The sequence below is a fragment of the Gobio gobio genome (genome assembly GCF_949357685.1).
Source record: "Gobio gobio genome assembly, chromosome: 8".
In the NCBI taxonomy this organism is placed as follows: Eukaryota; Metazoa; Chordata; class Actinopteri; order Cypriniformes; family Gobionidae; genus Gobio; species Gobio gobio.
In genome coordinates, this window is record NC_137114.1 from 31952849 (window position 1) to 31978862 (window position 26014).

Genomic DNA, 26014 nt, shown 5'->3' on the forward strand with positions numbered 1-26014 from the left:
TTTAATAATTTTAGTCACTAAATATTTAATTACAAGAGACTCAAAATGTATGGCATCCCAATTTTTTACATAGGTGACTCCAGCTCTCAAAAAGAGCTCAAGCTTTGGATTAATCCGACTGGGGTCTAAATGGAGAATTCTGGCCAGATTAATAAACAACTCAAGGCCTCCTGTTTTCATTTTTCCCCTATTCACATCACTACACTGGCTTAGCTGGATGTAAGCACATTTTCAAATAGAAAAGCTGTTGTCTTGACCCTCTGCTAGAGCCAGTACGATTAAATCCTTTGAATCCAAACTCTATTGTGAGGCTCAAGAAATGTACTTGAGCAACAGGTCAGATAAGAAGCCCGCGTGTGTGTAGGTAGGTGGGAGTGGAATCGGGGCATTATGAGAGAGGCATTCTCTCACGTTCTTCAGCTCTGTGCACCTGGTTCTAGCCTCCATGGCTTAATGCTTTTAGGGCTGCTTTAGGCGCGTGACTGTGGCTAAGAGTGTCTGAAACCCATCCAGGTGACACAGGATGTTGTGGATTACATAGAAAAGGCACTAAAAGGATGTGAGGTGCTTGTACTGTACTTGCACATGCTGCCTGTAGAGCTCTTCAGCAGCTAACTAATGCAGATTATACACAGAAACACAGAAATGTAAAGCCTACACATATAGCCTCACGTGTGAACGTAGAGGAGAGAATCATTTCTGCCTGACAGCTTTATTTACTTGCACATGCTGCCAGTTTTGTTTTAGCGCCAGATTCATGAAGAAAATGATCCAGATCAGGTAAACACTTGGCTAGTTATAATACTCTTTACACTTATTAGATCAGCTTTTGATAAAAATTTTTTTTTTTTTATAATAATAATAATCATCCATCCAATCTCCAATCTGCTTTATCCTCTGGGGGACACCCTGGATTGATGGCCAGTTAAGAATAATAAATGTACTATTATTATCATCATTGTAATCATCATTATTAATATTGTTACAATTAATATTATTAGGGAACATTTTAACATTATTATTATTCAAATCAAAATCCAATCAACAACCGATACATAGAGCCAAGTCCCTGCCCTATATTATTTTAAATTTTCTGATAATATGTTAAACTTGGAGGTGTGCCACAAAGTGGATGAAAAGATCCGTCGCTACTTCAGTTTCATCACAAATCAAAGAAAGTGTGTTGCTATATGCTAGTGCATTTAACGTCTGAATGAACAAGTTTGGAGGTGCTTTGTGAATAAAATGCACAATTTTATGTAAAACTCTGTTGCAGTTTTAGTGTACACATAGGGTTGTTCATCATTTAGAACTGATTTTTAATTGAGGAAGAAAACAGGATGCAGAATTGCAAATTGAATTCAAAACAAAAACAAATGTGTTGGCTTGACAAAGCCTTGTTTGAAAGTAAAAAAAAAAAAAGTTTTAAAAGCCTCAAAAATTTGACTGATTCAAATTCACTCATAACCTGAAAGGGAGCTAGTTCTTCACTTCTGAATTTGGCCCAACCCTGGTACATATGCATATGCAAACATTCACACACACCTCTGCAGGCGGGTTCAGTCTCATTCCATTGAGGGTTGCTGGGATCCATGCACTCGATGATAACGGAGCCCTGCTCCAGGGTGTAGCCGGGGTCACAGGTGAACTCCACAACCGTGCCCACGGCGTAGGTGCTGTCAGTGGTGGTGAAGTTGCCGTACTTGACGAATGGCTCGTAGCAGTGCCCAGCTGCAAAAGCTGAGAGGACACACCATAAATCACCTGCTCCAAGATGCACATCACAGTCCAAACACTATCACCAAGCATCTGATTTCAGAAGAGCTTAAAACACACAGACAATCAGTCCACTCGGCTCAGCCCTTCACATAACAATTTCATTGGAACGGCAGAGGACAGCGCAGAATCCGAATTTAAAAGCATTTTTAGACGGCAGTCTAAAAGAATTTGTCTGTTGAATGTGGCAAAGCAATGTGCAGTGTTTTACATTCCCACCAATCAAAATCCTCCTGGACGCAAACCCAAGGTTTCGAGTTGCCCTTGGAAGGATATTGTTAGTTAATCAACCTTAGCCAGACTTGCAAGGCCATTTACAGGCGTAAAAGGAAGAGAGACGGCCCGACAACGTGAATAAATGTGCAACGTGAATGAACAAACTCACTCAGGGAAACAACAAACCGACACGCCTGGCTGAACCGTTATTGGTTGTTGTGCTCGCCTGAGAATGTAGAATAGAGATTAGAGCGAGAGGAGGAGACTCAAGATGAGGATGTTCAGACTATGGGTAAACACTGGCTTTGATATCCCTCCGGGTCCGGCCTCATTCAAGCGTGCACTAGATTAGACTACCCACATTCAGCTTTACATTCAACCTCGCTCTCTGTTTAATAAACACAAGCGATTCTGCCAATTACAGCAAACTGTTTTTTTTCCCTTCCCCAGGCAGACACATTTGCATTATTCATCTTTGGATTCATCTGGCTCCGTTCTCTAAAAGAAGTAAAAATGAGTCATTTTAATCATCGGTTGATTCTTGCTCTCTTATAACCACAGAAACAATCATTACATAAGATGGCGTCAGCATAAAAGTCAGATTTCTATGGAAATTAGTTTTGCACATCATTTCATGTGCAATGCACATTTTGTGTTATTGCCATACGTGAGGTCCCCATAGGAAAGGAAATCATGAATGAGATCTCTTTAATGTCTCAGTTGTTTGTCCTAGACATCAATTCGATTAAATGGCGAGCAAAATTACTTTTTTTGCTTAAGTTGCATAGTTATATATTTCAATATCAAGTCAAACATTTCGCATCAAATTCCTTGAAAACCAAATTATATACTAACTTGACCAACACTGAAACTAAAACAAAACTGTTTTTCATTGAATGTTTTTTAATTTGATATAAAATTGTATTTGATTTATAAATCAATTAGCTAACAAATGTTTGCCATAAGACGGATAACAGTCTAAGAGTCCCAGTTTCAACTTTAAATAAATGTTGACAAAATTTGTACTTGCTACGTTTTCAATGATGCATGTTGCACCTTTTCATTGTGGAATGCAATCCAAATCACTTTATAGTTTTATACTTTTACTATATGCCAGGAAATGTCTCATTTGTTTCAACTTTAGGGATTTTGGGAGAATGATCTGAGAAACAGTGGACTCTTAAATGAAAAAAAAAAGAAGAAGAAAGACAACTATTAAGACTACAGAGTTATGAAATATAAAATATAAAGAATATACATCAGTAATCTGGGGCCATATATACAGTCAAACCAAAATGTATTCAGACACATTCAACATTTTCTCACATTGTCACAGTTTATTTGCTATAGTTTAGAAAATGGTAATAAAAGATGACGTATGAATAGAATAGAATAGAATAGAATAGAAGAAGTATGTCAAATTCATCTTGATGATGAAGAGGTATGTAATGGATGCAATGGATTAAAATCAACCAATCAGCTGTTAAATTTAAGGACACAATTAGACAATACCAATGACCAAGCAATGCTTAATTTTGTTCAGTCTGTGGTAAAAGGTCACATTAGCAATTAAAGAAAAACACTTGAGCAAAACATGGTCAGGTCAAAGTGTCTGAATAAATTTGGTCCCACATTTTTATCAATTTTACTGGTGGTCCACTGTATGAAGAATTTTTTGGTATAATAATTCACACTTTACTTTATTTTGCTATCCTCACTTATATAAATGAACTATAGTGTCCTGCACCCACTAGTAAAAAATTATATCTGGTGTCTGAATGTATAATATATATATTCTGCAAGGATGCATTGAATTGATCAAAAGTGACAGTAAAGACATTTATAATGTTACAAAATATTTCTATTTAAAAACAAATGTTTGCACAAAAATATTAAGCAGCAACTGCAAAGCAACTGTTTAACTAAGCAAATGCTAAAAATACAGCTTTGCCATCACAGGAATAAAAAAGCTGCCATAAATGCAGCCTTGGTGAGCAGAAGAGACTTTCAAAAACATGAATAAATCTTCCCAACCTTCAGCTTTTAAATTGTAGTGTAAAAGGTATGACACAGCAACTTTAGCTATAAAAGTTTCAACAAGGTCAAAAAGTAATGACATTACTCTCAAAAAGTAATACCTCTAAAAAGCATCTATTTCAGCAAATACAAATATTCCATTCAAATACAATTATTACATCGATTTACATGATTCCGGTTTAAATGGCCTTCAGAGAACTGAACAAGTATTCCATGTGTGGCCTCTCGAAACACAAAGAGTTCCAGATCAGTGCTTTTGGTAGTCTACTGAAATTGATAAACAGATCCATTTTGTTTAAGATGGCAGAAAAAGGAGCACTTCAATCAGAAAGACTATTGAAGGCTGAGCACTCTTCCTGGTGTGAAATGTGTCAGAAGTGTGAGAAGACAAGCTAAATTGTTACAGGTTGCCGTGAAGGCACATTAGTATATTTTAGAGAGCATAATCGGATTGTGGCATGGTAAATGAGATTAGATTGATCACGCCAGATAATGACTGCGAGGTGCGCATGACATCCCTGTGAACAAATTCAACTGCACACATTCGACTGACCTCTCAGAGGGAATAGGAATGCAATTTATCCAATTACTTTTTCCAGTTAAAACTCATTTTAATGGCCTTGTCGTGTCGCATTTCATTCGATTTCCATTTGATTTAATCTGAATAAATCTCATTTGAGCCATGAATCTAAGGAGTGTTTAGCAAGGCATATAAGAGAAAAGATCTTTGGTGTGAATCGAAGCAACAAGGGGAATGTGCCGGAAGGTACACTCTTTTTCTCCACCACAGCCCTGAGGCTTTGTAAAGGACATGTGTTCTTCAAACAACGTTTGAACTCGGTAACCGCCGCCGTGGATGGCCTGGCTCAGACACAAACCAGCGGAGGATGGATGAGAAAAGATGCTGGCTGCTATCAACTCCTCATTATTACGATGTCCTGTGACCATTGCTATACAGTGACTAAAACTGATTATGAATAAGACATTTACATTTACATGCACCCAAATAATACGCTTATAATCAGATTGATGGCTCAACTGGACTAAAAAGCCTTCATGGAAATCATAGATCGATCCGACAGTGTTTGATCCAAATAAAATTTCGATCGGATTGAAAGGGGTGGTGTAGACCCAAAATAATTCAATCAACAGGAAAAAAAGGAAACCTTGCAAACACTTGAATCCAACTATTTTTCCATTAGTTTCAATAATACCTTGTGCATACGCGAAGGGTCATGATGTTTACATACATTCGACGACTTATGAAGGTGCGTATGTTCATGTCTCACGTCTTATGAACTGGTTAGTGGAGGAAACTTAATATTTACTAAAAAAGCTCTTCTGACATATGTCAGCTGTCTTTGTAGATATGTCATCAAGATAAAAAAATTACATTTATGCTCAAAGTAGCTCCAGTGACATTTCCCAGATGGTTTTCTCCAAGAATATTTTTTAGGTTGGGGGTGCTGTTTTTCCCCCCGGGGAGTCTATAAAACACGTCAAAACTCCACAAAGCACAACAAGTGTATCGGTGAGAACACTGAACACTAACAGCATACACACCGGGAAATTTGACTGCACATCACATTTTTGACATTATTGATACTGCTTGCAATCGTAATGCAATGGACCGGTCTACAGGACATAAATTATGCCTCTAAATAAAAAGGTTATTGAGATGTTTACACTCTCATATACAATAAAAGAGCCTGCACAGTGACAGGAAAAATAAATGATCACAAAAAACCTGCCTACCTTACACAACACTGAAGGTGGACTTGCGTTTACTAGAGCGGATGACATTCTACACACACTGCAACGGTCACAATATGACGTCAAACTAAAAAAACATAATTCAACATATAAATAACACTTTTTTTAAATCCCACTTTAAGTGTTAATAAAATAAAGTGTTATTAAAAATGTATTACTAAATGCTATTGTAATTAATGTAATTAATTATTAAATACTACAATCCTGTGAAAATCGCGCCCCTGCATGTAAACGAATGTATGTAAATCAATTTGCAGCCTTTATAGTTCATATAAACAGCACTTTCAGAATGTGAAATCAGATTGTATTAATTCCGATTGAACATACCCACCGGTTCACTCACGAACTGACATGGGCTGCGTTTCTCGAACGAAAGCATTGTGAGCTAAGTTGATCGTAGAGGCCATTGGTGGCAATGGTTCTACGATCTACTTAAGCTTGCGATGCTTTTGGGAAACGCAGCCCTGAATTAGTTAGTCTAGTTGTTCCGTACCTTCATATCTGATGGCCACCCCCGTGTTGGTGCCGAAACCATCCGTCGTAAACTCCACAAAGAAATGTCTGGAGGAACTAACGATTCCCTCGTTCGGAAGGTATTCCACCTCATACGAGTCATACAGAATCGGTGAGTCAATGTTGTTGCCGTTTTTGATCAGAAACCTGCAGACATAAACGGAACAGAATGGTTTAGTTTGGTTCAAAACAGCGAATCTCTCAACAGTATCTGTTTGGCAGCAGATGTAACGTTCCTCTGATTTCTAGTACTGTCTTTTGGCAGTTTGCATAATAATTGCCTGATATGATTTTGAATAGCTGAGCAGCAAGTGACCTCATTAAAAGTCCATTTGTTAGCAAAGCCTGCAGAAAAAGCGGATACCGCTAATAAAAATAACTTAATCCCCCTCCTGAGGCCCCAGAGTGGGCTGTAATCGCTCTCTCCGCGCCTGCACGAGGGGATTTGATTATTCTAAATTATTTTAAAGGAGAGCAAGTGTCTGATCTCAGAAACTTTCATCCACTTTCACTCACACACTCACAGCTGTTCCTATCATCCCTCGCTCTCGCCGTAGCAGATAATGCCCTGAAGAGCAGCGCCACATTTGGAGTGTGACGGCACTGTGAAGAGACACTCGGAGCTTCTCCAACTGTCTCTTTGAACATCAGTTGACTAATTAGTGCATAATAGCTGAGTACTGAGTGAGTTGACTGGGACGAACCTGTCATCGTCTTCAGCGAGGGCCACCTTCTCGAAGTGCACGTGCAGCCGCTGACCCTCAGGGGCCTCCAGCACCCAGTGGCAGGTTAGGTTGTTGCTGTAGTTGCCAGGGAAACCAGGCGATACAATGCGGCCGAGAGTCGCGTTCTTCACCATTCCACCGCAGGCCACTGTTCAAAGTGCAAATGGAAGGAGACAAATGCCATTGAGATGAAAATAAGAGAGCTAGAGGTCGAGGAAGCCCTCAGAGTAAGCTTTGAGCTGTGGATAGCAAAACTCTTTCATAGTGCATGACCGCAGAGACCAGATCTCTTTCTAAAACACAATAATGTAGCAATAATAGTAAGAAGACATAGTCAGTGAAGGCACAACATTTTTACACATCAAAGACTTTGAGATAACCACAGCATATGAATATGCATTCTTACCTACTATATAGTAGGCGAAAACCTGTGTCTGAAATGAGTAGTACGTTTGAATTCATAGAATTCATAAAAGAATCTGGATGACCTACTACTTCAGACGAGATTCTGAAGTGCAAATCTTATGGCCATTTTCTATCCCACGAGGCCACGGATTGCAACTAACACCACAGGTCACGTGTCAATGTCAAAATGGCGGATGTAGTACAGTGGGAATTATTCATACTACATACATTCATACATACAGTATAGAATATATATATTTTTAATGGTTTTAAGCCGTATTACTCTGACATTATGTGATTTCAGATGCACCTGGTGCTTAGGATTATAAAATACTTTTTAAAATCTAGTTTAAAACACAAGTGATAAGATCTTAAAAATGTACTCTTTGTATTCATGTTGGTTTCATATATATTTTTGAAATATGTTTATACCATTTTCAACAAAAGTTTAAATGTAATGACTCGAAAAATGCCATATATTAAGTAAAAAGTATTACCAATTCCCTGACTCTGTGAAAACATGCTAGTGTACAATTTCATTATTAATCATTATTTTTAATACATTTTATAGTACTTTATATTAGTATTTTACAATGATGAAACTATTATGAATTATTCATATACCGTTTACCCTGGGGGGTCTTCTCTATGATGTAATTTCCTGTTTTATAATTTTTTTTCTGCATGTTGCTCATACCACAAGACTTTGAATTTTAAGAATTAATTTTTTTTCATTGTGATATCAAGACTTTAATTGTGTCACAATGAAATTCAATACAACTATTTTTAATTAAAAAATTAATAGATATGGGGGTAAAAAAAAAAAGTGCCAACTTGTTGACTCAAGAAACTTTAGAGCACAATGAATTAAACAGAGAAGGACAGCAATAGTAAACAGTTTTTGTTAAAAGCGACAAAAAAAGAGAGCTTGTCGGTCGGAGGAGGAGGATATCTTCTGAGCTTGACGGCTGAAGGTTAGTCAGGCGGACAGAACGTAATTAAAGTGGACGCAAAGCCCTGATCCCTGGCAGCCGGCCCATGATGATCAGTAGTCAGACTCTGACAGTCTGGCCCGGCCCTGCCTCAGCATGTCAGGGGCACACTCCTAAAACTGCACGTTTATGCTATTTCACTACAAAATAATGGCGAGAGTGAGCCGCAGGCTACCTAAACCACCTCACGACTTGCTACAGCAGTGCCTCCGAAGCACTAAATGAGATCCTTCATCAAAACAGCCCTCCTTCAGGGAGCCCAGCCTTGTTTGCAATCGAAGATGTTGTTCTGTTTGTCATGCAAGAGGGAAGAGTTCCCCAGCTCTGGGATTCGACTCTCCAAAGAGATCGAGGCACAAAAAGTCCTTATTTATGCAGAGGAGGCAGACCTGTCAATCACGCTGTCACACCGGGCTGCCTTGAGGGGGTACGGTTGTTAATATTCACTGCCTTGTAGCACAAACACTTCTGTTACCACCATTCCAGCCAAAATCAATGATCAAAACCCAATTAACTTAAAAGGAGAAGGGAGCAACCACACCGGGAGTTTCTCCCCTGTCAAGTTAAATCACACCTGTGTGGACTAAATATTTACACAGGCATGAGGTTTGTTTGCGTCTGAATGACAAAGTGACTTGTGGGTGTATGTTTATGGTGAAACCAGTACAAAAAAACGAAGGATAATTGCAAGTGAGCGAGTCCAGGGCAGCTTCACAATGATGCAAATCAGCAAGTGTGAGGAGGCGGTGTTTATGATTGGCAGGCAAAACCACTTGCATCTATATGGAAATGAAATAAGGTTCATTAAAAGCAGAAGCTATTATTTTATAGATTTTCCTGTACTTGTAAAGATAACAGTGCTGCTTACAAGTGCTACTGCTTCATAATTGAATTTCTCAGGGGCAGAGATCAAATACTGCAGATTTGGTAATTAAATGTCATTTAGCTGATGCTTTTGTTGTAGTGCACTCGATAAAGGGACATCCCTCTGGAGTAACCTGCAATTAAGAGTCTATCTGGTGAAAGGGCACATGTGACATGTTAGGTAGTATATACTTCAAGTTTACCGCCACCTGGAAGCAACCTTCACCTATTGTATTAGCAGCTTAGATCCATAACCCTTTAAAGGAACCACTTGGGTCCAATACAAGTGACGTTCAACGGACCACATTTGGGGCATAATGTCAATTAGCACAGGAAAAAAAATTTAATTACTCCTTTAGTAAAAAAAAAAAAATAGCATAAATCTTGGTAAGAATAAGGCACTTAATGGAGGTAAATTATGCTATCATTATTCAGAGAGTATAAAAGTAGGAATATGAGGCTTTTTTTTTCTTCTTCATTCTTCAGTTGGTCTAGCAAGTTGTCACCCACGTAATCCCAGTGGTTGTCAGGTAAAAACGTAGTAGATGTGTTTTTATTAGTCAGTTTGTGTGGCTTGTCTGATATATTAAGTATGCAGACCACAGGACAGAGTCAAGTTTATGTTTTTCTGCTGATTCAAGATGCTCCATATAAATCAGGAAGTATCCTTTTGCAGACTTTTTTTTATGAATCCAGGAATTAGCGGGATTAGCTTTTTCATGACAACAATTGGATATACAATACTACTACTACTACTACTAGGGGTGTAACGGTACACGTATTCATACGAACGGTACAGGGCTTTCGATTCGGTGCGTGTACCGAACGGTTTTCGAATGCAATCTTTAACAGTTCACAGTCGGCTTGTTTTAAGCGAGGAACACACTTCAATTAGAGTTTTCACACGAACATATTAAGTATTCGGTCCATTTTATCACAAAATTCAAACGATAAATGCCGTTTTGACACTCTATGTGGCGTGACTGATCACTGAACACAGTTCAAGTGGGCCGCGCGCGTGAATGCAATCATCTGTGAACGCGATCGATCATCTCTTCCTAAAGAATAAACATGAATGAACATCTGAAGGTATGTTGAGGATACATTACAACTTACTGTCACGTATCATATGTGGTGTAACCGCTCCATCAGTTTTTCAACGGCGGAATGACCTCAATATGCTTGTAAACTAAACAATGTCATGTAACGTTAGCATCACATTTACCTCAGGCACTAATTCAGTGTCCACAGAATTTGATTCACTAGAGAAATCAACTCTTTCACTAAATATATGCACTATATTAGCCTATATATTCATTATATTATCCTATATATTCATTATATTAGCTTTATATATTCAGTTAGCCTATATATTCATTATATTCTACTTAACCTGTTAGTGATGTCTTTATTATTTCATGCATGTTTAAATAAACCTGTCATGAAAATGACAGACACTGTGTAGGCTATAAATTATTATATTTCAACAACGAATTGGAGAAAAAACTTTTTTATAATTAGATTTAGACATTATTGCAAAAACTGCCTTATGTGAAGTTTACATGTTTGCGTACTGTGTTATTTGAGTGTTGATTATTATACCTAAAAATAAATAGCAACTGAATTTAGGCTAATAGTTTGGGCTCTGTTGTTAACCTTTAATATTAATGTGCAAGTAAGGGCTCCCTATATTGTTTACAGCAATATTTTCAATAAACATTTAGTTATAATTTAATTAATTTAAGGACAGACAAAAATTTTTTTTCAGTAAACCACTGTTTAATAAAAATAAATAAAAAGCAATTTTGTAAAACTGCTGTACCGAACCCGTACCGAACCGTGACTTCAAAACCGAGGTACGTACCGAACCGTCAGTTTTGTGTACCGTTACACCCCTAACTACAACTAATAATATTTATTCAATTAATTTATTTTAAAAAAAGAAGAACAAAAAGAAAAAAGGATGAGTTGATTTAAAAAAAAAAAAATGTGCTAACCACAAATGTGACTGAACCCGAAATGGCTTTAGAAAGAACAGACTAAATTCATCATTATATTTGGGACTCACCAAGACAGTGTGGGACTTTGCCGCTCCAGTAGGGTGTGGTGGCATTGCGGCACGTCAGTGTGGAGGAACCCTGGAGTTGATATCCATTCAAGCAGTAGAAATAGGCCTCTCCCCCCGCATGGAGGCTTGTGACGGACACATCTCCATACGCTGGTCTATCAGGGAAGTTGCAACTCAAGACAAATGCTGTAATGGAGAGAAAAAGAATAAATGATTAGGCACACGATTAAAACTGCAGCACGGCAGACCACATTCATTTAAACGAACGTCTGAAGCAACTCTAAAACTATCATTAGACTGAGACTCAGACTGAGGTCTGTGGGGAGTTTGAATATTGCATTACGGCGACTCCCACTTATTTCAAGAAGACTTATTATCTTAACAAACTCCATCTGTCTTTCTTTCTCTCAGTTTAATATGGTCTCCGAGGGTCTGTCCCCAATGCATGTCCTCTCTCCATGTCCTCCAGACCGCAGTCGACCTTTTCTGTGTGAAAGGGACATCTAAAAGATGACAAATAAACCCATACCCCGAACACTGTCCGTTTCCCCAGCCAGAATGGGCCTGCTGGGATGCATGGAGACAATCATTAGCTGCCTTAAGATGATAGATTAGACTCACATTTGGCCTAATGGTCGCAATAGCAAAACCCTCTCTACCGCCGGGACTAGTGCAGATTCAGTTAATCATTGTTAACTGAACACTCTTTCCATTTTGACTTTCACACAGTCTCGTAAAACTCTGGTCCACATAGCAGCTTATTCTGGCCCACTTAGGCCCTGATTACACCTGGTATTAAGATGTGTTCGATCAGATCACAAGTGGACGAAGCTAAATACAGGTGTAAACGGGGTCTAAAAAGTTTTGAGCTTGTCCACTTTCAATCACTTCCAGAGGTAGTCGAAAACACATTCGAACATCTTAAAAAGACTGCCTACTCTCCGCCAACTGACTTAATCCGTAACATTATGAGAAGTGGGGCAGCCTGACTGGATTTAAACCCAAGTTTGGTTTAAAGACGAAAAACGTATAAAGCACAATGTTCTCTCACCACTCATAATTTCTAACATGCACTCACAGAGTTCGGCGTGGTCTTGCGGCTATCAGAGCAGAAACGAAAGCTGTGTTTTTCTGTTGTCTCCGGTCATGTTCATATGTAAATTGTCTTATTTTGTCCATTAGGTTGAAAGATCTGAACCAGCCCCCTCCCCTCGAAAAAAATCAGGACAGAAGTGCTTGAAAGTGGACAAAAGAGACTAAAACACCAGGTGTAAACAAGTATGTGTCTCTCTCGTCTACTTGTGATCCAATCGTCCAAAACGCATCTTAATACCAGGTGTAAACAGGGCCTCAGGGGGCTTTTACACTGGGCATGTTTGCTTTGGTTAGAGTCTAAGCACGATTGTTCCCGACGCCCCACATATTGTGTTTTTTGTTACTATCGTGTTATTATGCACAGCTGAGTAAATGACATGAAAAAGGACTCTTTTGAGGAGACAGCGGATTGCCATTAATTTGCCGCTCTGATTGCACTCGCTATGCTCGAATACACTGCAGGCTCACTCTCGCTCGCATCCAAGGCAAATAATCAAAACTATCATCCCTTATGTGCATTTTATTGAACTAAATACATCGCCATTGGCTAAAATGCATGCGCAGGTTGCTTTTTTTCCTGAACAAGTGCGTACCCTAATCTGTGTTGCTTTCACATTCACGCATATTGCGGCACAGTTCGAGTGCAACCAAACTCAGACCACATCCTCTAGGTAAGGGGTTTTCAAACTTTGTGATGCCAAGGACCCCCAAATATGATGAGCCTTTTATGAGGGGCCCCCTTCCTAAAATTCATCTATATATTTTTGTGTATGAAAAAAACATTTAAACTGTTAGATAAATAGTAAGTGTGACATTATAAATACAACATATTGTTTCCAAACTTAAATTGGCTATAATTAATGCAGGGTGTATAAACCTGAAGAAGAAAATTTTCAATGAAAAATTATTCGTATAAGCAACTTTCTTAATAAATGTATGTAAGCAGCTTACATACTACGTTAAGAATACTGCCCTACCACCCCAGTGAGCAAGATAAAGGGGACTATAGTGAGAAAAACTCACTAGAAAGATACAAAGCAAACATACAATTCTGGAAAGTATAGTTTAAACACATTTTTTTTTACTAGTGGGTGCAGGACACTATAGTTAATTTATATAAGTGAGGATAGCAAAATAAAGTAAACTGTAACATATTATACCCAAAATTCTTCATACAGTGGACTACCAGTAAAATGTATCGAAATTTGGGACCAAAATTATTCAGACACTTTGACCTGACCATTTTTTTGTGCTTAAGTGTTTTTCTTTAATTGCTAATACAACCTTATACACCCACAGACTGAACAAAATGAAGCACTGCTTGGTAATTGGTTGACTTTAATTGGTATTATCTAATTGTGTACTTAAATTGAACAGCTGATTGGTTAATTGTAATCAATACATACCTTTCTATCAAAGTTATCTGACATTATCAAGATTAAGTTCTTGTCATATTTTATTACCATTTACTACACTATAGCGAATAAACTGTGATAATGTGAGAAAATGTTGAAGGTTTCTGAATACATTTTGGTTTGACTGTATGTATACAGCAAGAAATGTGAGACACATTTAGAAATGATACATCTAGAATGTTCGGTAGACTTTATTCATTTTTGCTTTGTCTTTTTATTCTCTGAAATTTTCTGGGGACCCCTTAGAACCTTCTGGAGGACCCCTGGGGATCCCCGGACCCCAGTTTGAAAACACCTGCTCTAGGTAGTCTCGGATTCGGAAGTCCAGGTCCACATGACAGCTTTCACATTACCAATTCTTCTTGCGAACCGCGCACCGTTTCGAACTAAACTGGTCTGAATGAGACCATCTGATGACATTCTGTATAGAATGACAAATGACAATTCAATAGGGTTTCATTTTGTTTCTATTTGCTATTTAAGATCAGGTTTGAAATAAATGATGCCCCAAAAACAATAAATGTATTTAAATAATCTTAGTTACTGGTGTGGTTTAAATAAAACCTGCAATGGACTCTTACATAAGTTTTGGTCTTCTGGATAGGACTGTGAAATGAGTCTTTATTGATCATTGTTGTCATGATCCCAGCCTATGTTCCTTTGTGTTCTTTTTCATGTTTTGTAGTCTTTTTGATTGGTTGAGTTGATTAGTCTTGGTTGTTCCCAGGTGTGTCTTTTTACATTGTTAGCCCTTGTGTATTTAAACCCCAGTGTTTCCTGTGTTCTTGGTCAAGACTCATTCTCTGTCACACTGAGCTCTCAGAGAAGAGTGAAGGTATTTATTAGAATATTAACAACCAAAATAAACCAATCACAAGAAAATCAGGGAAACTAGGGAGCAGGACTGAGACCAATGACATAACATCCACCAAAGGAAAAGACCAGACAATGAACACAGGAACACAAAGGCTTACTGTATACACACACAGGGTAATGCGTTAAGCTGTAGGCCTATATGTTAAAATTTTGTGCCGTATCGGCGTTTCGTCCTCACTGATCCGGCGTTTTGGGAGCATGAAACTGATATTTTTTTAAACCGGGTCCCAGAGTGGAGAGGATAAATCTGAAAACGACACCCTTGCGTTTACATGTGTACAGCCAATCCGTATATTTTGTGAAACGGTGACGTCATCACACCACGTCCCGCGCGGGAAAGACTAGAAAGGGATACAACTACGGGCACTGGGCATACGCACATCAATATTGTGTCATTTAATTACTGTATTTGCATTATTGTAAGGGTAGGTTTAGGGTGTAGGCGTTAATAAAACACAATCTGGTAAGTAGCAAATTTATTTGTTATTTTATCGTGAGATTTTGCCTCACTTCCTACCATTGCTGTACCCTTCTAGCCACAACTCTTCTTCTCTTTTTTTAGTGTATTTCTGTGGCATAATTACAGCGCCACATACTGGCCTGGCATGTATACTACATCGTTTTGAGTCGTTTTCATTGCTCTCATGTGAAAGCAGATATTTCTTGAAATTAGGAAAAAAAAAGATTGGATAGGGTAACCTCTGGCTTCGTGTGGACGGGGCTTATGAAGGACTACAAAAATGGCACACAGGACAGGAAACAGGAACAAAAACATGGCAAAATGCAAACTAAAAGACCACATAACAAACACTTAAGAAACACAAAACCAGGGAATACATAGCAATTGTCTTTACTGGCTCTCAGCACTAAACCAGACTGCCAATATTTTCTCATACAATGTCCACAAAGCCTTTTCACCATTTATTGCCTTTGACTTTCAACCTTTGAAAATGCTTGAAGAAGGTCTTGGACCTTCTGTTAAATAAACATTTGCAAGCTACAACAGTGCAGGAATTTTTCCATTTTACCTGCTACCTAAATCAACAATCCCTGACGATGTGAATACTAAAGACATAAAAACAGAGATATTTCTTTGAAGTGAAAGAGGTCAAAATTCAAGGCCAGGGTGAAATTAAATTGCAAGTCATGTACAGAACTGTGTCAGCATATGAAAGAGGCTTTGATAAGCAAGTGACGATCTTCTCCTTCATCACAAAAGCTTGCACAGCCTCCGCAGGAGGCCCTGCGAGGCGGTAAATCCAGGTTAGACCGCAAGTGCCCATCGAGCTAAGAACTGCTTTCCCAAGACCAATTTTTTTCGTCTCCTCCTCCCCATCCTCCAGAATGTTTTTGCAATTTATGACAGAGATTTCAGGGCTCATTTCTCCCTGTCTCGATGTGGCTGCGGCAGCCGTATTGCTAGGTGTTGAAATTCAGAGCGGTGTGTGGGTGTTGATTTTGTCACCAAAGATAAGACTGAGCCTGAGGCCAAAAAATTTGCACAGGGGCGATAAATTATAACCTTTGACCTGGATTGGATCCATGTCATATCTGCTCTCAACTTCTCTAGCTTACTGAAACAGGCCTCGCACAAATCATTCCAGAACTACACGGGAGAATTCATTAATAATGAACTGTGCCAACCATAAGCACATATATTTGCATGCACTGTAACTGTAAATAAATTGGGTAAATTATAGTGCTGTACCATTTTTATTTTTATTAGTTCTTTTATTTTTTGCAAAGAAATTAATCATTATTTAATTTAAATACTTAGTGCTATTTCAGTCCACATAGCACTTGGTTTGTCAATAAAACAGATTTTGCAATGCAATACAACAAACTGAATTCTATCCAAAGTCTTTAGAGATAACTTGACACTTGCCTGCACACAGCAAGCAAAGAGCTCTCATAGGGCTATTCGCTAACGTAACGGCTAGCACGAGGCCTTCAATTACGCCAAAGTCCTGTAAATAACAGGTAAAAACGTCAAGTTGTATTACATATGATCGAGATGCTATCCTATCCCAAAAGAAATGTTATCTCACATTAGAGGCAATAGAAGCTGCTACGAACGGGTCTTCTCTAAAATATTACAGCAATTTTTCAGGTGTCAGGCATTAATTAAACCGTGCTGTACAATGCCCTGTAGTATTGCTTTCATAGCTCAGATTATCTGATATCTGATCCTGAACCAACCGCAAAAGTGAATCACTGCCGTGTTTCAAGTGAGAATCACTCTCTCTCTGGTCTCTGATCCTGTGGTGGTGTTTAGAGAGGTAGAGGGCCCTGTCAAACAGAATTAATGTTTTTGTTTAAGTTTTTTTCCCCTCTGCTGGCTCAGGTTGGATTCTGTGTCTAAGAAAGCCACAGTTTGATAAATCACTGCAATTCTTTTCCCTTACTGAACAGAGAGGTGCTGCGTAATGGGGTGGTGCACCTCAGCAACAATATAGGAGCGAGTAAGCGAGTGTTACACAGAACTGATCTCCACAACCCTGAAGAGCATTTTTTGTGCCTCACGTGATGTTGAGATTCTGCGGTACTTACATAAAAAAAAAAAAAATCTGACATCAAAGCAGAAAAAATAGCAGTAACAATAAATAAAAGCAGTAAAAAGTGTTAGTCTAAACAACAAAAACTAACAGATTAATTGCTTCTCCTGAGTTTGGAGAATGGTCAGGAAGTTTAAATGCCATTTTAAATATATTAAATAATATAAAAAATGGCTGTGCTGCATGTTTATAATTTACTAAAAATACATGTTAAATATATTAAATATACATTTGTTTAATTTAAGCAGTGTAGTCTGATTCATGAACATACTGTATTTATACCAGTTATTTTTAAAGAATCAAAAACATAGTGCAACCAGAAGCCTATAGTCCTTCACGAACAAATGGCTGTGTTTAAAAATGTATTTTTAGTAAATTATAAACAGTGCAGCACAACTTCGCAACTACCAACCAAGTTAGAAGGTTTCCTGTATAATTTACAGCACTAGCTGAGAGATCATTTCTTTGATGTGCAAGCAAAATGCACATCATAATCTAAATGAATCAGAACGAAATAAGCCTTGCTTTCTGGCCTGTAATGTTTCAAAATTTGAGCTGTGGAGGCAATCTAAAAACACCCTAATTCCAGCCCAGTGCTTAGTGTATATTTTAGTATTTGATGAGACAGTTTTGCATCCTCTCTCTCTTATAGCCTTAAAACAGAGTATCTGAACTCACAGTAATTATGCCCTGCTCATGACTTCCATCCGCTTACACCGGCGCACATGCATAAGAGCTCAGCGCCTGCAGCGGCGGGGCATGTGGAGAGGGTATCTGCCCCTGATGACTGCCTAATCTCGACACGGAGAGGGGGAGCACTTCTCTCACCGACTCAATGAGCCGGCACATGGGGGGGCCCTTCACTCCCTCAGCCATCTATTTTATTTATGGTTTATTAGCGCTGTTTCAGCACAGCGGGGCCCATGCGCCAGCACCGCCGGGTTGTTATAGCATTATTACCCCTCTGCTTCCATTTCAATTAGACTAATACTGAGGGGGCATTGGAGGCTGGCTTTATGTGGAGCTGTCCGGCCGACACTAAATCAAATGCCCGCTAGTTGCCTTGTGGCTTCATAGACCATAAAGACTGAGAGTGGTAATGTGGCCTGAAGATGACTGTGTGGGAACTGGCATGGTGGAGATTAGCTGGCAAATGCTTAGACAGCAACAGATGCAGTGCTAATGTGCCTCATTACGTGCCCTGGAGGAAAGCCCATGGGTGGACGTGGTGAGGATGGGGCGATGTATGTCCGGTCACCATGGCAAACCCCATGGTTTTGTAGATTGTTTTTTCTTAAAGGGATAGTTCACCCAAAAGTTCATCCTTTCACTATGATTTGGCAGTTTTGGTCTGTTTTGAAAGCCAAACCTTCCTCAAAAGCCTGATGCATCATATTTGTTCCCTTTCAAAAGCTACACTCAATGCTGCATAAGCTTATGCAAATGGGAAATGCCTTTGACATAACCAGCTGTGAAAATAGTGTGAAAACACGTCAATGAAATTGACCCGGAGGTATTTATAGCCTCGGCCGGTGACGTCATAGGCGCACCTGCTGCACGAGGCTATAAATATGAGCTTCAGCTGGAGCAAACCAGATCTTTTTGTTTTCAGACCAACTCTGTGTTATGGTGTGTTACAAAGTCTCTGAGAAAAGAAAAAAGAAAAAAAAAAATTCTCTCTCTCTCTTTCAAGACTCACCTTGAGATCTTTGTTAGGAGTTAGTTTTCAACATGGCAGTGTGCAGATTTTTCTCTCTCTTTCTCATCTCTGTTACAAAGAAACATTAGTGGAAAGAGTTCTAGTTAAATCTAATCAGTTGGAAACGAGTCAGCAGAGTAAAACGCTGTATATCCATGTTCTCTTTCAAATAGAACTGGATGTGCACGTTTATTGCTGTGTGTGTTTGGGGAAGAGCATGCGGTCGCTGCATTGAGTCAGACGAGTGCAAGCATTGCAAGCCTTTACAGTTAGAATGCTTTATGCTCGTCTGGGCTACTTTCAGTCCGCACCAGTTTTCGGAGCTCTCGAATGGGTTTGTTGACGAGCAAGAGACGGGTCCGTCCCTTTCGCTTGCTCGCTCACCAAATGCATGTTTCCTCGCGTGATCCCGAAAGCGCGCTCCGGCGTTTCTTCGGCTCGCGCGGGGAATGATGATGAATCTCTGGGTCCGCGGACCTCAAGCAGCCGCCTGCGATCGTTCCTCACATGATGGTGAATCCATACGAGGAATTTATCGAGGTGGTTTTTCGTGCGGTGGCCAGGGTAGTTTGTCTGGTACCGTGAATGAGAGATCCACGAACGCAGTGAGCTTGAGGTTTCTGTCTAGAAAGCATTTACTTCACATGTTTTTGTACCCTTGACTTCGACATTTTCGACTATCATGGGTGCGAAATCGCGTGGATATGTGAGAATACCCCAGGTGGGAGACGCTCACGAGCTATCTCTCGCCTGGGTCTGCATTTTCATTAAAAGGTCCCCTTCTTCGCGATTCCATTGTTCAAACTTTAGTTAGTGTGTAATGTTGCTGTTAGAGCATAAATAATACCTGTAAAATTATAAAGCTCAAAGTTCAATGCCAAGCGAGATATTTTATTTAACAGAAGTTCCCTTTCAAAGCCTACAGCGAACGGCTGGCTTGGACTACATCCTGGTACTTCCTTCTTTAATTACGTCAGTAGAGCAGTAGAACAGACTAACCTCCGCCCACAAAGAAACGCGAAAAAGGGGGCGCGGTCTTGTTGCTGTCCCACGTGGAGAAGCGGACGGTCGCGTGGAGAAAAGGAACTGTTGCGTTGAGTGTGTTTATCGCCATGTCATCGAGATGCTGTTATTTTCATCCAGGAGTCAAATCACCTTTGTTTGGCTTTCCCAGGGACGCTGTAGAGATTATTGAACGCATACATCTCTCCGTTAAGAGGCGTGACCTTTCCAACGTGCGCTAAGCTGCTGTCAAATTACAACACAGGAACCGCTTTCACATGCGCTAAGCTGTGGTCGAATCACAGCACAGGAACCGCTTGCACAATCAGAACTCGTTACGTGTTTCTGAAGGAGGGACTTCATAGCACAAGGAAATCACCAGCCGTTTTTAGGACAGTGGAAACAGCGGTATACAGATAAGTAAATAGTGTGAAAAATACTGTGTTTTTTTACACGCGAAACATGAACACATGTTATATTGCACACTGTAAACACAATCAAAGCTTCAAAAAACACGAAGAACGGGACCTTTCATTAAAGAGACATACCTCCCCACAAAGCCATGTAGAAAATAAACGTCGGCTGTCATGGGCAAAGCTTATATATATGAATTATATATTGTATATTATTTTACATGGAATATATATATATAATATATTATTTTATATGGAGTATATATTGTATATGATTTATATAAGAATAATAAATATAAAGGGACAGGCTGGTGCTGCGCTGCACACTATGGCTGTCTTGCAGGCATATCAGGCTGACCTTCTGAAGGATTTGAGTGGTTCATTTGGTGACTCAGTTAACTCTGTAGTGGCCAGATTTAAAGGAGTGGAAGAAACATGAAGTGTTCACTCAGTTTCTTCCTCAATGCACTCAAGGGGAGGGGCTATCAGCCACACAACCTCTCTTCAGTCCTTCAAGATTTAGGGGGGTAATAAGCAGAGTGTGGCGAGTCGCGCTCTCCCTCGTAAAGACTGGAGACCGGCTCGTCATCCTCAACAACCTCCCAGGGCAGACCTCGGGACTATCATCAATATAAGAAGTCCGGTGGTCTGGTGCCCAGTCTGCCCCCACGGGACAGGGCGTGTCAAACATTTGCTCGCCCCACCCCGTTATCCTCAAAACTACTCCATCCCCGCCGCCTCTGGTGATTCGGGGGGGCAGTGGTTTCCAGTGAAATGTTTGACATTCAGGGCCCTATCTTGCACCCAGCGCAATTGACTTTGTACACCGACGCATGTGTCATTCCTATTTTGCACCCGCGCAAAGCGCGCTTTTCCCTCCACAGAAGCACGTCGCTAAACTAGTGAATGAACTTGCGCTACCTGGGCGGTTCAGCGCAAAAAAGGAGGCGTGTTCCGGCGCAAACAATCCCTGGTGCTATTTTGCTGTTCCATTAAACAATTGCGCCACTGACCAGAAAAAACCTAGTCTAAAGTCAGTGGCGCGTTGCGCGTTGTTCATTATGCTATTTTAAGGGCGCATGCTTGACCATAATGTATAGCGTGCACAACGCGCATACACTTTGCTCATGTAATCTACACAGATGCAACAGTTATTTTTGCAAATCATAAATTGTTACACTAAAAAAATATTAACACATGAGATGACGGAAATCATTGTGGTGTGCCACGAAGATGTGAAAAAAATAGGCATAAATCTAGCTTACAAATGATTCAGGCTAATTGTAATAATTAAGGATAAGACCTGTTTGCCCAATAGTGGCAAGACATATATGTATATAAGGACATCTGACAAATTGGTTTGTCCGTCAAGAACCAGGAAAAAAAATCGACTGAAAAACTGAAAAAACTGAAAGACTGAAAAAAAAAAGACTGTGAAATCACCTTTACCATAATGTACAACATTACAACTTCACTTCTCTGTCTTTCACTGCTCTTACAAGAACATCAGTCTCCTCGGCTGTGAACCGCTCCGGGCGTGCGCCTGGTAAATACGCCATAATAATAGCAATCCATAATGGAACTTGCGCACCTGCTTTTAAAGGGAATGTTGGATGACGCTCGGATTGGTTTATTCACGTTACGCCCAAACCACACCTATGAATAATGAAGCTACTTCAGACCAACCCATTTTAGATTTGCGCCGGGCGCAAGAGCCATTTATCCCGCCGGGAAAATAGCAACAGCGCCGAGACCCGCCCACAAAGTTACTTGCGCTTCACGCTTTGACACTTGCGTTTCAGATCGTTAAAATAGGGCCCTCAGTGTTTAAATCCTGCTATCATCCAGGACATAGAACGTCTAACATCCCCTCAACAGGAAGTGTTAAAATTGTCACTCTCAGAGTCTCAGGCAGCGTGTGAACTTCTGCCAGGCGTTTCTGCATGGGTGTTAAGCACGGTAAAAATTAGTAAACTAATTTATTTGTCATCCTCCTTGTTTGAACGGCGTGGTCTCCACTTTCGTGAAGGCGGAGTTGGCGTTCGTACTGTCACAAGTGACAGCAGTTACTTCCTGGTCCCCAGTAGGGGGGGGGGGGGGTGTCCAATCTCAGATCTTCGAGTCTTAAACCGTGAAGCAGTTAAAGTACTCAAGGTCAAGATGTTACAGTGAAGGCGGTCGTGTCGCATATTCAACATTGTGATTGGATTCGGAACGATTGATCCGAAGGACGCATGTATTCGCATATAAATTCTGCCACAACACAGGAAGTTCCTGAGGTTCGCTCTTGGGGGCAAAAGCTTACCAATTTCGGGTCTTCCATTTGGCTAGCCTTGTAACCGCACGTATACAAAATGTATGGATGTATTACCGGCTCCATTGGGATTCCGGGGCATTCAAATTTTGAATTACAGAGGTGATTGCTAAAATTAGCACAATCACATGAGATGGTGCTTCAACACAGTGTGTTGGCTCATCTAGTTTCTCTAGGGTTGAGACTCAACACCAAGAAAAGTGTTCTTTCTCCTGCCCAGAGAACGACTTATCTAGGGTTTGTTCGGTTTTTGGTCACAAGGTGGGCACAATGGTTTCCCACTTGAATCAAGACCATTCAGTATTCCCTGAGCAAAGTCAGGCTAGACCAAGATCTTACTGATCATCAGCACCAAAGTGTTAGGTCTAATGGCATCAGCATCCACGGATTTCCCTTTGGGGTTGTTGCACATAAGACCGTTTCAGTTGTGGCTCAAAGCCAGAGGACTTAGGGCCAATCCTCAGGCAAATAAAGTGGCGCGCCATGTGGCTTCGTACACTAACTATGTGGTTCAGACCCCGGTTTTTGCCTTGGGTCCCACTCTAGGCGTACCTTGTCGTCGCAAGTTGCTAACGACGGACGCTTCCCTGATGGGCTGGGGTGCGGCCTTAAGTGGTCGTCCAGCCCAACGGGAATGGGAGGGTCATCAACTCAGTTGGCACATCAACTGCCTCGAGTTGACGGCTGTATTTCTGGCCCTGAAATACTTTCTCCCCCAACTGAGGGGCTGTCATGTCCTAGTGCGGGTGGACAGTACAGCTAAATATCTCATATATAATCACCAGGGGGGTCTGTGCTCACGCTATCAGAATAGCGAGACAGATTTTTCTCTGGGCTCAGAACAAGTTCCTGTCACTCGAGCAGTGTACATTCAAGGGCGGTTGAATGTGGGAGCAGATTTACTGTCCAGACAGAGTTACAGATGGGGGGGTGGAAACTCCACCCAGAAGTAGTCAAGCAGATCTGGATCAGATTTTACAGAGCTGACCACAGGGAGTGGACCTCTTCGCCTCTTCTCAGACAGCGCAATGTCCCTGCTTCTCTGTCACCCAGCCCCGCTGGGTCTGGATGTGATGGTTCATACATGGCCCAAAATGCGTCTGTATGCCCTCCTTCCAGTCGCTCTGCTCCTGGGAGTTCTAGCCGGGGTTCGCCAACAAGGGTCTTGCTTCTTATCGATAGCGCTGCGTTGGTCGAACAGGGTTTGGTTCTCGGAGATAGTGTCTCTCCTCAACGGCTCGCCTTGGGCGATTCCGGCGAGGAGGGACCTTCTGTCTCAGGCAGAGGGCACGATATTCCATTCCAGGCCCGACCTGTGGAACCTTCATGTTTGGCCCCTGAAGGGCACCAACTGAGGGACACGGGGCTTTCGCCTGCAGTTATTGAGACTATCCTAAGTGCTAGAGCTTCCTCCACTCGGAAAGTTTATGCTAATAAATGGGGTGTCTTTGAAAGGTGGTGTACGACACAATGTAGATTCAGTCAACTGCCAGGTAACTTCAGTTCTGGATTTTCTGCAAGAAAAGTTGTCATCAGGCACCTGCCCCTCCACTCTCAAGGTTCATGTGGCTGCTCTTTCGGCTTGCCACGCCTTGGTGGATGGGGTGCCGCTCGGGAGACATCCTCTACTCGCTCGCTTCATTCGTGGGGTAGGCTGTTGAGACCACCTGTTTGAACCAAGATCCCTTCATGGGACTTAGCTTTAGTCCTCGAGGGTCTGGTTGAGACCCCCTTTGAAACATTAGCTTGCCCCTCCACTCTCAGGGTTTATGTGGCCGCTCTTTTGGCTTGCCATGCCCTGGTGGATGGGGTGCCGCTTGGGAGGCATCTTCTGCCTGCTCTCTTTGTTGTGCCAGGCAGTTGTGACCTCCATTAAGAGCTAAGATCCCTTCATGGGACTTAGTTTTAGCCCTCGAGGGTCTGGTTGAGACCCCCTTTGAACCTCTAGAATCAGCGTCTGATGAACTTCTGACTCTAAAGATGTTTTTTCTTAAGGCTATAACTTCTCTGAAAAGAATTGGGGACATGCAGGCTCTGTCAATATCGCCATCCTGCTTAGACTTTGCCCCAGGTTTGGTGAAGGTGATTTTGCATCCCCATCCTGACTACCTGCCTAAGGTTCCTTTGTCGACTGTACATCCTGTCACTCTTGAAACCTTCTGCCCTCTGCCTTTCACAACGCCGGATCAGGAGAAACTTCATAGACTGTGTCCAGTCCATGCTCTTCAGGCCTACGTCCACCGCACTAGCCAGTGGCGTAAGTCAGAGCAACTGTTTGTTTGCCATGGGGGCCGTAACAGAGGTTCTGCCACCATCAAACAATGTCACATTGGGTCAGGGATGCTACTGCTCTTGCCTATGAGGTGCACGGTCAAGCTTCACCTATAGGATTAAGGGCTCACTCCACCAGGGGAGTCGCCTCTTCTACTGCGTTAGCAAGGGGTGCTCCCTTACAAAGTGTTTGTGATGCGGCAGGTTGGTCCTCTCCGCACACATTCTTAAGACTTTATAGCTTGGATGCTCATGCCACTCTGGGCTCTCATGTCCTTGAGTCGACATCACAGGCTAATGCCTGAGGCTTCTTGCGTTCTTGTGCACACCTACACAACCGTAAGGGGTCCAGGCACCATCAAGCACGGCGGCGTGGGTATTCTCGTTCCCATTTGCATAAGCTTATGCAGCATTGAGTGTAGCTTTTGAAAGGGAACACTTGGGGTTACTTGACTGTAACCCTGTTCCCTGATAAAGCGGAACGAGATGCTGCATTGCTAGGCCGTGCTGATGATGCTTCAGGACTGGTCTTCAAACAAAGAAGATCTGGTTTGCTCCAGCTGAAGCTCATCTATTTATAGCCTCGTGCAGCAGGTGCGCCTATGACGTCACCGGCCGAGGCTATAAATACCTCCGGGTCAATTTCATTGACGTGTTTTCACACTATTTTCACAGCTGGTTATGTCAAAGACATTTCCCATTTGCATAAGCTTATGCAGAATCTCGTTCCGCTTTATCAGGGAACAGGGTTACAGTCAAGTAACCCCAAGTGATTCTCATATTTTAGATTTTTCTAAAAGAAAAAAAAAGAAAAAAGAAAGTTTGTGTTCATCTTGAAATATTACTAACAATATTTCAGTTATTCTTACATTTACTTTATAAAAATACTTAATACATGTACCACAACCTGAAGGGGGGTGGGGTGATTTTAGAATGTTTAGTACTAAAAGACTTTTAACTTTCAAAAAAAAAAAAGTTAGATTGTGTACAGATTCATTAAGCAAG

General features: G+C 41.0%; 1 protein-coding gene across 1 annotated transcript in view; it reads right to left on the reverse strand.

The window, feature by feature from the left end:
- The window catches only part of sez6b (seizure related 6 homolog b), a gene marked incomplete at both ends in the record, with an annotated part of 82000 nt that overhangs the window by 29332 nt on the left and 26654 nt on the right, over positions 1-26014 (reverse strand). The window contains 4 exons of the mRNA XM_079823331.1: positions 1546-1740; positions 6296-6462; positions 7020-7188; positions 11370-11555. Coding sequence (XP_079679457.1) covers positions 1546-1740; positions 6296-6462; positions 7020-7188; positions 11370-11555 — 717 coding nt within the window. The remainder of the gene's footprint in view (positions 1-1545; positions 1741-6295; positions 6463-7019; positions 7189-11369; positions 11556-26014) is intronic.